The 14,952-nt window shown below is 47.4% G+C and overlaps 1 protein-coding gene across 1 annotated transcript in view; it reads right to left on the bottom strand.

Annotated features, from left to right (window-relative positions):
- Window positions 1–429: 429 nt before the first annotated feature.
- CCNYL1 (cyclin Y like 1) overlaps window positions 430–14,952 on the bottom strand; it is a 75,340-nt gene continuing 60,817 nt past the window's right edge. The window contains exons 7-10 of the mRNA XM_038766759.1: window positions 9,375–9,494; window positions 7,839–8,005; window positions 2,075–2,237; window positions 430–1,565 (exon numbers count right to left, since the gene is read on the bottom strand). Of these exons, the coding sequence (XP_038622687.1) occupies window positions 1,449–1,565; window positions 2,075–2,237; window positions 7,839–8,005; window positions 9,375–9,494 (567 nt within the window). The 3' untranslated portion in view covers window positions 430–1,448. The remainder of the gene's footprint in view (window positions 1,566–2,074; window positions 2,238–7,838; window positions 8,006–9,374; window positions 9,495–14,952) is intronic.

Genomic DNA, 14,952 nt, shown 5'->3' with positions numbered 1-14,952 from the left:
AGGAAAAACTGCCAAGGACCAGCACAGGACGGAAGGGCTCGGGGAAGAGAGAGGCCCTGGAGTGTTGTCCGATAGTCATTTTTGCTATTGAAAATTCAGCTGGTGTGGAAGCCAACCTCCAGAACCCCTAGGCCCTCCCTCCCATTTCACAAAGTCTGAAAACTCCAGCTGGCCTAGGGATTTTACGAGGCCCTTCTCCCAGTATCAAGAACTTGAAACGGGGCTGTGTTTAAAAAAAAACAACAACAGAAAAACATAACTCGAGCACCTAAGCTCCACATACATTTTCATTCTCTTGAAAAGTCTACTTAGATCGGAATGATCCGCCACTATCGCTAACTTTCAGATCTTCCAATTCTTTACAGGATAATCATGAATCCATTTGTTTCTCCCCCACCCCCCACCCCTTTCTCCACCCCCACCCCCAATCCATTTTTCCCAAGGACCAGAAGTAGCAGGAAGTCCAGAGGACCAAAGCAGAGCACTGTACTGCCAACTTAACGCCATCCTCATGGCTCTTCAGTACGAGAGTTCCCATGTCACCGTGCCTTAGTACACAGAGCATCGTCACTGTGTCACTTTGGGCTACTGAAATTATTTCCTCCCTGCTCATGAACAGATCAGAAACATCCAACAGGCTGCACCTCTTTCAGAGCAGGAACAACAACAAAAAATAATCCAAAAGTCAGAAGCACCATAGTTCAAAAGAAATGTAGTATGGACCCACTCTGAAAAAGGACAAATCAATCAATATAACCTACTTTATCTCTGCTTCCAATCCAAGGTAGACTGAAACGCCAATCTGGGCAGACCCAATTTCCTGGAGTGTTAATGGCAAAACACCAAACCCTTAATTTAAGATGATTGCCACTGGTCATTAGCAGCTTTATTTGCAACAAAACGGGGAGGGAAACTCGTCGACGTCCATCAGTGGTCCAGTATCTACTCCAGAGGGGCTTTCGGAGAGTCCCGGCTTGAATATTAAACACCGTGCTGACTTGGAAAAGACACACCGCAGGCTTTAGGCAGCCAGGAAAGTGGGAGGGAGAACATCTGAACTAGAGTCACATGGTTAGTGTTTCATTTTTAGGTTTTAAAACTGTTACTTTAAAAAACTCACAGTTCACAGCTATAGGCCTACACAGTAAGCAAACATCTGTGCGTGTGTGGGGCTGGGGTGGGTGGAGGGGTGTGTGTGTGTGAGCCTTCCATCTGTAAGTTTCTTTTTGCCCTTTTGGATACACTGAAAAGGAGAGGAGTGACTGCCGCTTTGACAAGTCCCGGCTTTCCAGCGGCGTTTTCCTCGGATCCGGGGGGGGGGGGTCCTTGGGAAGCGACCTCTCTCTTCTCGCGATCTTCCCTACCTGCTGGCTCGCAGGCAGGAAGTGGTGAGGTATCCCGCTTCCTTCCTGATGCTAGCTTCAGGCTGCCCTGCTCCTCAACTCTTCTCAGGAGAGGATGGCATTAGAATGACGAATACCAACTAAATTATCGGCACTGAAAGATCGTCTCATGGCAGCTTTCGACAAGTCTTTGTATTTGTCTTCGCACAGTCTGGAGATAGCCTGGTTCCAACAGACAAGAAGGGAAGACTTAGCAAAGCGCTCCAATATCGACACTGCACCTTTAGCCAAGCACTGGGTTCTGCTATGCCACGCTCAGTTACAAGAAGCCCTCTTCAGAAGAGGAGAGTCTGGAGACAGCACTGAAGGGGCTCCTGAAGAGGGAAACCTCTACAAGTGTCTACGCTCAATAAGAGACTAAACCTTGAGAAAAACAATAGGGGATCAGCACAGGTGGGTGGAAGGTTCAAAAAAAAAAAAGCACAACCCATTTCAGTGACAAAATGTGCTTAGGCTCATCTGAACCCCATTCCCATCCACCCCCTACTTCTGCTCTAAAGCATCCTCCTGTTCCTCTGGCTTAGAAGGAGCCGTGGTCAAGGAAATGCACACTTCAATGTGCTCACTGAAAAGCTCTGAGTTCTGCCGAGTCACTTAATATGAGTAGCACCAGATATCTGTCTGGGAGAATACGGAAAATCCAATCCCCCGCGCCTCAGACCATTCATTACCTCTAATTTCTGCGCTCGCTCTTTGCTGAGGGGCTCCAGCAGAAAGCTCATATTGTTGTCATCTGCTAAAGAGCGGAGATCAAAGTAGTATTTGGCATACACACTGGCGGGAACATTAATATTAAACTGCAGCAGCTCCAAGAAGTGTCTCTCCATCTCGTTCCTAGAAGAGACGGGGGAAGAAACAAAATTGGTTGAAGAACTCGAGGCAACCCAGCCCGGCGTTTCCAGAAATGCCAGCCGTGGAGGCCGGGACAGTTGTAAATTCGGCTTGGAAGTGAATACGGGCTTCCCCCCAGCTGGTCCAGTAAGGTCCGGCTCTTCGGGGTCCTTTCTGACACCCAGCACTTTGGGTTTGGGCAGGGGGAAAAGGTTACGGCGCGGTTGTGCACTCCTGCTACTGACTTAGAGGCTCATTCTTCACGGTTCCATTAATGCGGCTGTACAATTCCTCTGCCACTCTCCCTCTCCGCTAAGACCCCACTACAGTGATCAGATGAAAGGAATGATGTCTGCTGTTTATTAGCTCTGAAGAACTTGCAGACATTTTCACCGGGCTGATAACAGGAAGGGGCTTATTGAAGTAGAGGCAGCCCAACAAAAGGAGGAAGCATGTCACCACGGCAACAAATGGATTTATGAAGAGCTGCTGCTATTATCTGAGGGGGGGAAAAATCCTCTTGAGGCAAAAAGGATTCATCTCCAGCAAATAAATAAATAAGCACCATTGGGTGGGAGAAGGAATTTCTCCCCGAGGAAAGCAAGGGGCTACAGCACAAGGGCCCCATAAGAGTTTTGGCTTATCTTAGCTCATCCTGCTCACTCTGTCCCAGAAGCGGTCCACTGTCCACGAAGAGATTCTCCTTTCAGGGGTAGAGAGACCCAAGGGCAGAGGTAAAAATCACCTCGAGACGGACCCAAGGCAGTTTACCAAAGGAGCCCCTGGCCAAACCCTGGAGCCCGTGGCAGGCTGCAACCTCAGGCTGTGGACGGACACCACACCACAGGGCAGACAATTCTCTGTCCTGGCTAAAAACGCTTAAGGAACTCCATCCGCACAACACTCCCAAACGAGGGGATGGCGGAAGATGTCAGGAGGGGATTGCCTCACAACAGAAGCAATCGCACTGAGGGATACTGGGCATGCGAGGGCCACAAGCAATTTGGCCTAAGGCAAAGCCCAGGTGAAGGAGCTAGTGCTGTTCTTAGAAAGGCGGTGCTGAGAACCCAAACCAACCTGTATGGAGTTGGACGGCTGGGTCCAAAGATCATTAAAATGGATTTTCTCTTAAGGCCGACCTGTATTACTCAGAGGGGACCTTTGGGAGAACCGGTGCAGATGCGGAGGGCTGTTCTAATGCGATCGGGGCTTACTGTTTTGTCATTCAACAAGCTTGAATCTTTTTAAACCGACTGCCCAAATTAATTTCCTGTTCTTACAGTCATAAGCCTATAGAAATGTAAATCAGATAATGTTTTAATCATCAGATGATCAGGGCTTCATTTACCCCATGAATAAATGCCCTTCACAACTTCTTTTATATCCATTACGCTAATATATTTTAATGGTGCCGAAATATAGTGCTTCATAGAATTAAAAAGTCTATTAATAGTATTTTAATCACCGAAGCAAAGCATCACACCTCTAGCCCGAGCTTTCCTCATTTTATTTACAAAGAACTGGCCGAAAGAATGAATAGCTTCCATTTACGTGCCCACTCAATTCATGGATCGGCAGTGGCTCCCGTTCATTCTTCTTTTGAAAGCCAAACGCTCCTCCCAGGTACAGGGGAAAGAGAGAGGTTTTGGAACAGTAACTCCCCGAATCTAACAGCGCGTGAATTCTCAGTTTCATTTCTTCATTTTACAAGCTGCTGGAAACAGCTTTGACGAGGGAGGTAGGGAACCAAGGGCCTTGAGATGTTCTCAGGTGGCTTGGCTCCTTACGAATCACATCCCACAGTGACAACCCCGGCCCCAGGCAACTCCAGCCATCATCATCATCAATCGTATTTATTGAGCGCTTACTGTGTGCAGAGCACTGTACTAAGCGCTTGGGAAGTACAAATTGGCAACATATAGAGACAGTCCCTACCCAACAGTGGGCTCACAGTCTAAAAGGGGGAGACAGAGAACAAAACCAAACAGCCAGGCGCAGGCAGGGCAGGAGAAAATGGGGCTCCTCCTTCGTCTCTGTCTGGGCCTCACCACCTTTTCCTCTTCCCCCATCAGTTTGCTACTTTGCTACTCCCTCAGTTCCACGGTCCACCATTACTTTACGACTGCATTCCCACCCCTCTCCAGAGGTGTGGGGAAGCGGGAGAGGGAGAAAGATTTGTGGCAGGCTCAGGAAGGCCACCGGCGGGGGTGATTCAGGAGCACGGCGGCTGGCACAGTTCCAAAGCCAATCTCCTTGCACCCCTTGCCACTGTAGTCCCTGCCACTCTGGGGCTTCCTGTAGATCTGTCTGGCAGCAGCAGCAGCTGGGGCAACCGGATGGCTCGTTGCAAGGGAGTGGTAAGGGATGCCCACGGGGCACTGCCTTGGGCCTGCCCCTAGGCCCCAGCCTGCCTTCTCCTGCCTGCGGTTGTGTTAGGGAAGGGGAATCTACGGCCAAGATGAGGGTGGACAGTTCATCACTGATGGGCTGTTGCCAGGCTAGCTGCTTTCCCAGCTGCTGGGATCTCTGTCACCTACAATAGCCGATCGTTTTTACGATTCCCGCAAAACCACCAAAGGTGCTCTTCACAACTGATGGACTAGCCCTAGAAGCCTAATTTCTGGGGAGGTTTGGGTTGAACCGTGTAAACTGCATACAAGAACTTGTCCAGTATACCTTCTCACCTGCCCACCTTCTGGCACGCTGCAACCACTGAGTGGGAACATTATCGGCAGCGATGAAAGAGTGGTGCTGCATAAACAACTAGCATTATGATCCGTTCCTTCACCCAGGTCCTCAGCTCTTCAAGATTGGACCAAAGCTGGGGCCTGCACCAACGGAGATGTCTTTCAGCCTGAAGACGATGTTGTTGGTGGGGAGGCTGAACTCAAGGGGGTGAATAATCCACAGAGAAACTTTCTCAAACCCTGCGCCCAGGAAAATAAAAGTAGGGCACTTTTTCTGGTCCTGGGCCATTCGGGATATGTACTGACCACATGCTCACGGTTAAGAGGGGAAAAGAAATGAGCTACAGTCAGCAGAACAAGTATCACCTGAGTTGATTTTGCAGTCATGTTGATGGTTTGCCTGGAACGGTCTGCCTCTCTAGACTGTCGGCCCGTTGTGGGCAGGGAACGTGTCTGCCAACTGTTGTACTGTACTCTCCCAAGCGCTTTGTACGGTGCTCTGCACATAGTAAGCACTCAAATACCACTGACTGATTGATTGACAATGATCCATTCTCACACTCCCGCCTGGTGAGAGCTGGCTGGTAGGGAGAATGGGTGCTGTCGGTGGTCGCTGAACAGAAGAGCCAAGACCGCAACAAGGAGCAGAAGCTGCTCTGCCCTCACCCACTTGGTAAAACATTTTTGATCATCAGTGGCTCAGAAGGAAAATAGAAGGAATTTCTAGTGGAAGTCTAGTAAAAAGCAAAGAGCATGCTCAAGAGTCTAACCAAAAATTAATGACTAGGACCCAGATTAACGTGTAGACTTCAAAATAGTAAGTAGTTTAATTTAACCAGATAATGATAATAATAATGGTGTTTGTTAAGCACTTACTATGTGCCAGGCATTCTAAGCGCTGGGATAGATATAAGAGAGTTAGGTTAGACACAGTCCCTGCCCCACATAGGGCTCATAGTCTTAACCCCCATTTTACAGATGACGGAATTGAGGCCCAGAGAAGTTAAGTGACTTGCCCACCATCACACAGCATACAAGTGACGGAGGCGGGATCAGAACCCATGACCTTCTGACTCCCAGTCCCGGGTTCTATCCACTAGTCATGCTGCTTCCCAGTTAGGCACCAAAGGCCTGACAAAGCGACGATGACCACAGAGAAATACAACTTCTTAACGGACCAAATGCTCAGCCCGGGTAGTACGTTACTAAGCAGGATATTATTAGTGTCCGTTAAATAGCTGTCCAATTCAAAGAGGTACATACAGAGCATCAGTCCTCAAAGAGTCCTCCTTGAAAAAAGCTGGGCCTTTTTTGTGGGCATTGGAGTAGTTATCTTGACCAGTTTGCTATGATTTTTGTTGTCCAAAAATCATTTGTTGCTGGAAGGTCCAGCAAACCTTCCTGCTTATGTTTCCCCGACCCCAAGTCTTACAAACCCCCTAACCACCTTTAGCACTTAGGTGCTTATATGTACCAACCTCGGCATTTTTAGAGTACATTCAATTACTCTGATTAAAGTGACTTTGAGCAGAGACCACATCGCTGGTCTGTTCACTCCCCTGCTGTCCTCTAGACTGTAAACTCGTTGTGAGTAGGGAATAGGTCTATCAATTCTCCCAAGTGGTTAGTACTGTGCTCTGCATACACTAAGCACTCAATAAATACCATTAATTGCTTTCCAAGTGCTTAGTAGAGTGCACTGCACTCAGCTGATGCTCTGATACAGTGCTCTGCACACAGTAAGCACTCAATAAATATAATTGATTGATTGATAGATATTATTATTATAACAATGCCAAATAACCTTTGGCTTGGCTACCATCACCAATGCCCAAAGGAACATGAAATTGATTTATCAGGAAAGGAATTTATGGTCCACCCCAGGTCTCTTCCATATGCAGAAACTGCTGTGACATGTGAAACGAATACACAGATGAAGAAAGCTTCACTAACAGCCAATACACAGCTGCCCGTGAGGTGTTTCCAGGCCTGATTCTTCAAATTCCCTATGCACAGAGCACTGCACGGGAGACTTGGGACAGTGTAATAATTGACATAATCCCTGCCTTCAGGTTTGACAATCTAATGGGGAGAGGGGAGTGGAAATCTCAAATAGGGGTCAATTCCCGGCTCTCCCCACAACCCGCCTAGCCCTAAAGCAGCCAGGTGTGGTCTACTGGGGGTGGGGGGACGGTCACCCTTGCAGATTTGGCTCTTTTGCCCACCCAGTCACCACAGAGGTGTTTGACCCAGGTTCCAACCAGGCTGGGGCAGATTCACATTCCACTGTTAACACTCTGAAATGAGGGAGAACGTGGCCACCACTTAGCGGGCTGAGAACCATTTTAAGAAAAAAGGGAGACTGTAGTATGAGTAGAGGGTTTGTAAAATGTGATATTTTGGGGCAGCTTTCAGCAAGTCACCGCATCTGAGGTGGAGGCAGACGGCGATGAAGCAGTGGTGGCCTAGAGGAGTCAGAAGGACCTGGGTTCTAATCCTGGTTCTGCCACATGTCTGCTGTGTGACCCTGGGCAAGTCACTTAACTTTTGGGTGCCTCAGTTACTTCATCTGTACAACGGGGATTAAGATTGTGAGCCCCATGTGGAACAGGGACTGCGTCCTGCCTGATTAGCCTGGATCTACCTATTTAGTCCTACTGAGTACAGTGCTTGGCATATAGTAAGCGCTTAGCCAAAACAATTAACAAAAGAAAAGATGAGAGTTTGGGTCAGTCGATATTAGTCACCAATTAAATATCAGCAGTTCTTCCAAACTGGGAAAGGCAGAAGGTCAGTTCTTTTACGAATTCCTCAGCTCTCTGCCCTGTGGCAGAGACATAGGCAGTAGACATCTTCTATGGATATTAAGTTTCTGGAAAAAAAGGGCAGAAAGTTTGCCAAAACCTTATACACTTACATGTCCTCAACTGTGATATCTTTCAGGATCTGGCAGTAATCCACGTTCCACACAGCCTGATCATCCCAAACCTTAGAAGCCAGAAGAATAGCTCCCAAAACAATTCTTTTCCAGTTACTGGGGCAGATGTCAATCTCAGCGTAAGTTAAAAGTCTTTCTAAGTAAACCTGAAAAAAACAGATATCAGTTCAGTTCTCATACTAGTGAAAAGCCATGGCACGTTCGAATGCCAAATCTGTTTTGTGTGTTACAATACACTTAGAGAAGCAGCGTGGCTCAGTGCAAAGAGCCCGGGCTTTGGAGTCAGAGGTCATGGGTTGAAATCCCGGCTCTGCCAATTGTCAGCTGGGTGACCTAGGGCAAGTCACTTCACTTCTCTGGGCCTCAGTTACCTCATCTGTAAAATGGGGATGAAGACTGTGAGCCCGTGGAACAACCCGAACACCTTGCAACCTCCCCAGTGTTTAGAACAGTGCTTTGCACATAGTAAGTGCTTAATAAATGCCATTATTATTATTATTACTACTTAGGCTCAAGTCTTAAAAACCACCCAGAAACAGTCCTCTAAATTTACATCAGGCATCAAAGTTTGAATCAAAACATCTCTCCAGTCCTTAAGGTGGTTTTTTCTTTTCCCATTGTACTGGGTTTTTAAGGTGTTTTTTTTTTCCCATTGTACTGGGTTTTTAAATAAGGGGGAAAAATAGGTCTAAATAGATAGCAAACTTCATCTGTCTCCGCTTTCAGGAACGGAAACTTTGCCTAAAGTTTTGAGTGTGAAAACTGGTGGCCATTGGCACCTCCTCGTGGCTACACTGCAGCAGAACATCAAAAACACTAGTACTTTGCGGCAGGAATTGGAGGTGTCTATCTAAGGAGGAAAGCAGCATCCGAAAGAACGTTCAGTCAATAAATGGAATTCCCAGCCTTTCTGTTCAATTACAATTTACGTCCTTAACTTGGGATTCTCTTACCGGAGCTCTCCCCCACTAAAATTTCCTTATCCTTTTCCCAAGACCCAAAATGTGACACGTGGCAAAGGCCAAAATTAGGCTGAACCCTTGTCATTGCCAGCAATCTCTGGAAATTGGGAAATTCAGCTCTACCTCTCCAATGTCACTTCATTATACTGGAAAAAAAAAAGTTGTTGTGTAAGACTGATACCAGGGAGATGGATTCCTTGTAAAAAAAAAAAACACAATAATAATTAAGATCCTTCCATACTGATCAGGACAGCTAATTTCCAACCTGCCTAGGGGTGGGGAGTTCTGCTGATGGTTCCGATAGCCAGTGCAAGTGGGTGATAGGGACTAGGACCACCTGCTTTCTTTCTGCAGATCCCCTGCTGAAAACCTGAGCACACCTGCAATTCTTGCATGTTGGCAGGGTTTGTTTTTTTTTCCCATCATGTAATATGCATGTAGTCATCAACACTAGATAAATGCAGGCTTCCAAAAAAAGTACTAAGTCAAAGGCTAGCAAAGGAAATGGAACATACACAAAAAAATACCCAACAAACTCCCTTAGATGCCTTACCAGAGTCACTATTGCACATTCTGCCGTTAACTGTGCAGCACTAAAGAGTGTCCGGACAAAACGGTAAATATGTTTGTGATCGGGGTCATGCTTGAAGTAATCATCTGGTAGATCTTCCCGCTGAAAGATGGAGAGACTTTAGGTTGGCGAAGACAAGACAATTTTAGATCTTATAAGGGATGGGATTACCGGACTGCAATTCTAAGTAAAACAACTGGAGAAGCAGCGTGACTCAGTGGAAAGAGCTCGGGCTTGGGAGTCTGAGGTCATGGGTTCTAATTCCGGCTCCGCCACTTATCGGCTGTGTGACTTTGGGCAAGTCACAACTTCTCTGTGCCTCAGTTACCTCATCTGTAAAATGGGGATTAAGACTGTGAGCCCTACGTGGGACAACCTGATTACCTTGTATTCCCCCCCAGCGCTTGGAACAGTGCTTGGCACATAGTAAGCGCTTAACTAATGCCATCATTATTATTATTAAAACAATCAATCAAGCAATCGTATTTATTGAGCACTTACCATGTGCAGAGCACTGAACTAAGCACTTGGGAAGTACAAGTTGGCAACATATACAGACGGGCCCTACCCAACAGTGGGCTCACAGTCTAGAAGGGACAAAACATCTAAGAGAGACAGAGCTTACAAAATACCAACGTTATTATTAATAATATTAATTACAATGACAGTAATGCAGCCTTCTTTTTATCCAACCTGGGTGAGCTGGGGCCCAGTTTACCAAATCACGTCTGGAGGAGGCCGGAAGACAGAGTTGATTCTGTGGGCATCCTTAGAACTTCCGATCTACTTCCCAAGAGACTGAGGGGGTCTGTGCCCTCTGAGGGGGCTGCAGATGTCTGGGATTTCGGACGGCATTAGCCATCAGGGGACCCTCTCCCCACCCATCATACTCCCACCTCCTAATACCAACAATCTGACCCGAAATTTGCAGCAGACACCCGCAGGATGGGTAAACGGCAGGGCTCTAAAGTGGATCAGTAGTTTCTGCCAGCCTTCTAACGCAAGTGTTCTCTGCACCTCAACCCTCGAGTCTCTTGATCAACCCCAACCTCTTCCCCTGACCTGTGTTCCCGGAAGCCCCGCTCTCTCCATTAGTAGTTGTAACGCTTTTGCTGAGGACCTGCTGAGCGCCACGCACACCCCGTGCCTTCTGTTGCTTTCACCCAGCCAATTCCCAGCCCTGGATCACCTCCTCCTACTGCTTCCTCTGCCCTTGTGCGCCAACCCAGAAACCACACCAACCTCCACAATCCATTGGCAGGATTCTTTGAGCGTCTGTGGGTAGAGCACTGTATTAAGCCCTTGATGTAGCCCACTAAATGTAGGAAACTAAAGTCCTGTCCTCAAGGCGCTTACAATCCCACAGGGAAGACACATGTGCTAATTTACAGACAGGAGGAAGAAGTGATCAACAGCAAGCTATGTAAACTGATCAGTAGAAAAGTGCATAAATAATAATTTGGATTGGGTCCAACCTACTTTATATCTATCCCAGTGCTTAGAAAAGTGCTTGGCACATAGCACTTAACAAGTACCATAATTCATTCAATCATATTTACTGAGCACTTACTGTGTGCAGAGCACTGTACTAAGTGCTTGGAAAGTACTATTCAGCAACTAAGAGAGACAATCCCTACAACGGGCTCATTATTATTACATAAACTGCTCTGAATAAAAAGTACCACGGAAGGGGGAATAATTGTGATATTCAGCTCAGTGCTTACTATGCCCCAAGAACTGCTCTAAGGTTGAGTGGTAAAGCGCCGAGAGGAAAGTTGGGAAGATCTAACCTGAGGAAAAAATGAATTGGGCAAAGATTCCTGGAGGAGGTGGGGTTCTAAAGATGGGGAAAGCTAAGTTCTGGTGAATATGAAGGGGGAAGGAGTCGGGGTCAGAGGTGGGAGAGGAGAACCAGGCCTAGAGGGGTGGGCTTGTTGGTGGGGAACGGAGTATGAGCAGGGGTGGAGTAGAAGAGAGTGAATAGGTCAGATGGCTAAATGGACTTTTCCCATGAGGAACAACGTGGAAGTCTTGTTTCTGAGAAGCAGCAAGTGGCCAGAGCATAGGCCTGGGACACAGGAGGACCTGAGTTCTAAGCCCAGCTCTGCCACTTGTCTGCTGTGTGACCTTGGGCAAGTCACCTCACCTCTCCGTGCCTCTGTGACTTCATCTGTAAATGAAGACTGTGAGCCCCACATGGAACAGGGACTGTGTCCAACCCAACTTACTTGTATCCACCCCAGCACTTAGTACAGCACCTGGTACATAGTAAGTGCTAACAAATACCACCGTTATTATTATTATTATTGTTCTGAGGCTTTGGGCCTGAGAACTCACTGATCACAGTGTTCGTAGCTTGTGCAGTACCTCTTGCGCTCTTTCAAGCCCCTGCCAATTCTGTTCCCACTAGGAAACAGAGTGCAAGTGAGTGAGTAGGAAGAGCAGTTCCGTGCAAAGCACGCATGCATTTTTCGGCCATGGTAACCCGCTACAGTTTGAAGGACTGGTTTTAGAATCCAGGCCTTCTGATTTTCTGAGTAGGCTCTTGCCCCTGGACTAAACACGGAGGTAAGAGGGAGGCAGCCTTAAAGCCAATGGTCAGGAGTTTCTGTTTGCTGCCCGGGCCGTTTTTCTAAAACATGGTGCTGCTGCCCTCGGAAAAGTCTTCAATGGCTCCCCGTTCCTCCCCGCATCAAAAAGGTATGGACCGGAGAGGAGAGTCACTGGAAGCAGGGTGATCGATGAGGAGGCTGATACGGTAGCCTACCTGGCATATGATGAGTAAAGGGGTGAATCAGATGTTGGGGAAGAAAAGCAGCCAGGTTTTAGCATCAAAGTGAAAGTTAGAAGAGATGATTATTATTATCATTATTAATAATTGTATTTATTGAGCATTTACTATGTGCAAAGCACTGTACTAAGCGCTTGGGAGAGTACAAGATAACATCGGACACATTCCCTGCCCACAACAAGCTCACAGTCTAGAGGATCAAGCAGTCAAGGAGAAGCAACAAGGCTTAAGAGCAAAGGCCCGGGAGTCTGAAGGACCTGGGTTCTAATCCCAGCTCCACTACTGGCTTGCCGTGTCACTTTTGGGCAAGTCACTTAACTTCTCTAGCCTCAGCTATCCCATCTGTAAAATGGAGATAAAGACTGTGAGCCCCTTGTGGGACATGGACTGTGTCCAACCTGATTAGCTTGCATCTACCCCAATGCTTTGTACAGTGCCTCGCACATAGTGAGCGTTTAAACACCATCTAAAAAAACATCACCCTGAACAAAAAAACAAAACGAAAAAGCCAGAACGCAGCATGGGCATGTGAGTCAGGGGATCTGGGTTCTAAACCCAGTACTGCCACTTGCCTGCTGTGACCCTGGGCAAGTCACAGCTTCACTGTGCCTCAGTCTCCTCAACTGTGAAATGGGGATTCAATTCCTGTTCTCTCTCCTACTTAGACTGTGAGCCCCATGTGGGACAGGGACTGTCTGACCTGACTGATTGGTATCTATTCCACCACTTAGAACAGTGCTTGATATGTAATAAGTGCTTAAATCCAGCACTTAGAACAGTTCTTGACCCATAGTAAGCATTTACATACAACAATAATAACAAAAAAAAGCCTTAAAACAGAAAATAAAAAAGGATAATACCAAGGCTGCAGGCTTTGGAGACAGGGTGTTATTTCTGTTCTATGTTCCCAGGCACAATGTTCTGCACATAATAATAAATGCTTTGGATGATGATCTCTCATCACAAAATAAAAACACCCAGAACAGCTCCGCACTTTGTTTATATCATCATTCACAGAAAACTCTCTCTTCTTTAGCCCTATAATAAGGTAGATATCTCTTCTGGTAGTCTCCTCAATCCCTTCCTACTTTCTCAACCAATGTTTTATTTGTACTTCCCAAGCACTTAGTACAGTGCTGTGCACACAGTAAGTGCTCAATAAATACGATTGATTGATTGATTGATTGATTGACCACCTCTTCCTTCTTTTTGCCCATCACGCATCTCTGTTCTTCGCTTCTGCACTCTGGCTGTGCCTCTTTCCCTGTCTGCTACATTTTATCTCCCTCAGCTCTCGCAAATCCCACCCCTTCGCTCTTTCGGGACCCAGACATATCCTGGGCCATTTCCAGCTCACTCATTAGGTGAGAGACAAACTTAAGCAAGCCCCCAGCTCTGCACTCCCACGTCGCACAGATGACCGTGGGAACACTTGGGTCCCATTTCCAGAGACGGCAAGGCTTCCTCGATATCCAAAATGGGTCCAAAGCCACCCTAATTCCTTGCAGACCCAATCTCTGGGTGGGATGAGGGCTGGCCCCCGCCCAGGAGTCACCGTCCCCATTTACTGACCTGCTGAAGGCGGGACGGGACACCACCTCTCCCGAGCTCTGCAGGCGGTTTCAGTTTTAGCACAGTCTTGCTATCACTCACTTTCATTCAATCGCATTTATTGAGCACTTACTGCGTGCAGACCACTGTACTAAGCGCTTACATTCAACTTACTGCTGAATTCTGCCAGATCCTATTACCCAGCATTTCCCACATCCGTTCAGACCGCCTCCACCTTGATCCAAGCTCTTGTCAGATTGCGAATTAACCAAAGGGAAGCCGCGTAGCCTAGTGGAAAGAGCATGGAACTAGGAGTCAGGGGAGCTGGGTTCTAATCCCGGCTCTGCCAACTGCTGTGAGAGAGCTTGGGCAAGTCACTTCCCTTCTGTGCCTCAGTTTCCTCACCTGTAAAATGGGGATTCAATACCAGTGCTTAGAACAGTGCTTGCCACATAGTAAGTGCTTAACAAAAACCATAAAAAAAACCTGTTCTTCCTCCTGCTTAAGACTGTGAGCCCCATGTGGGACAGGGACTGTGCCTGATCTATTTGACTTATACCCACCCCAGTCCTTAGAACAGTGTTTGACACACAGTAAGCACTTAGCAAGTACCAAACACACATTCTATCAGCCTTTTCTTTGGTCTCCCTGTCTCCAGCCTCTCCCCTCGCTACTACAGATCACTTTTTCCAGATATTACTAATGTCCCAGCTCCGCTCTACCTCTCCCTGGCCGCAGCAGAGGCAGAACTCCTTGGGATGGGTTTGGAGGCTTTAGCCCTTAAATCCCTGCTGTCTTCTCCCGGCTATTCAGCAGCTCGCTCTCTTCACCACCACCGGATAACCTTCTAGCTGCATCTCGCTCTCAACTCTCCCACCTCTAGCCCTTGGCTTGTGCCATTCCCCCGCCCCCCCCGGGCCCACCTTAGCCCTAATGCAACAGCCCACAGCTCTCCCCACTGTCACAGTCCTAAGGTCCCACCATCTCCACAAGGCATTGCCCAACTAACTGCCAACACCCTGAATCAACCAGGACTGACAAACCTTCCCCTAGAATTTTTGACTACATGTATATTCAAGTGTACAATCAGCAATTTATTCTAATGATCCTATTTGTGCTGCTGTTGTACTCTCTCCAAGTGCTTAGTAGAATGATTGTACCCAGCGGGGCGCTCAATAAATACCATTACCATGATTGTTGCTGGAGCCTGCATAAAGC

The sequence above is a fragment of the Tachyglossus aculeatus genome, chromosome 25 (genome assembly GCF_015852505.1).
Source record: "Tachyglossus aculeatus isolate mTacAcu1 chromosome 25, mTacAcu1.pri, whole genome shotgun sequence".
Lineage (NCBI taxonomy): Eukaryota > Metazoa > Chordata > Mammalia > Monotremata > Tachyglossidae > Tachyglossus > Tachyglossus aculeatus.
Note: the sequence above shows the minus strand (reverse complement) of the source record. Positions and strands in the feature narration are given on the sequence as shown.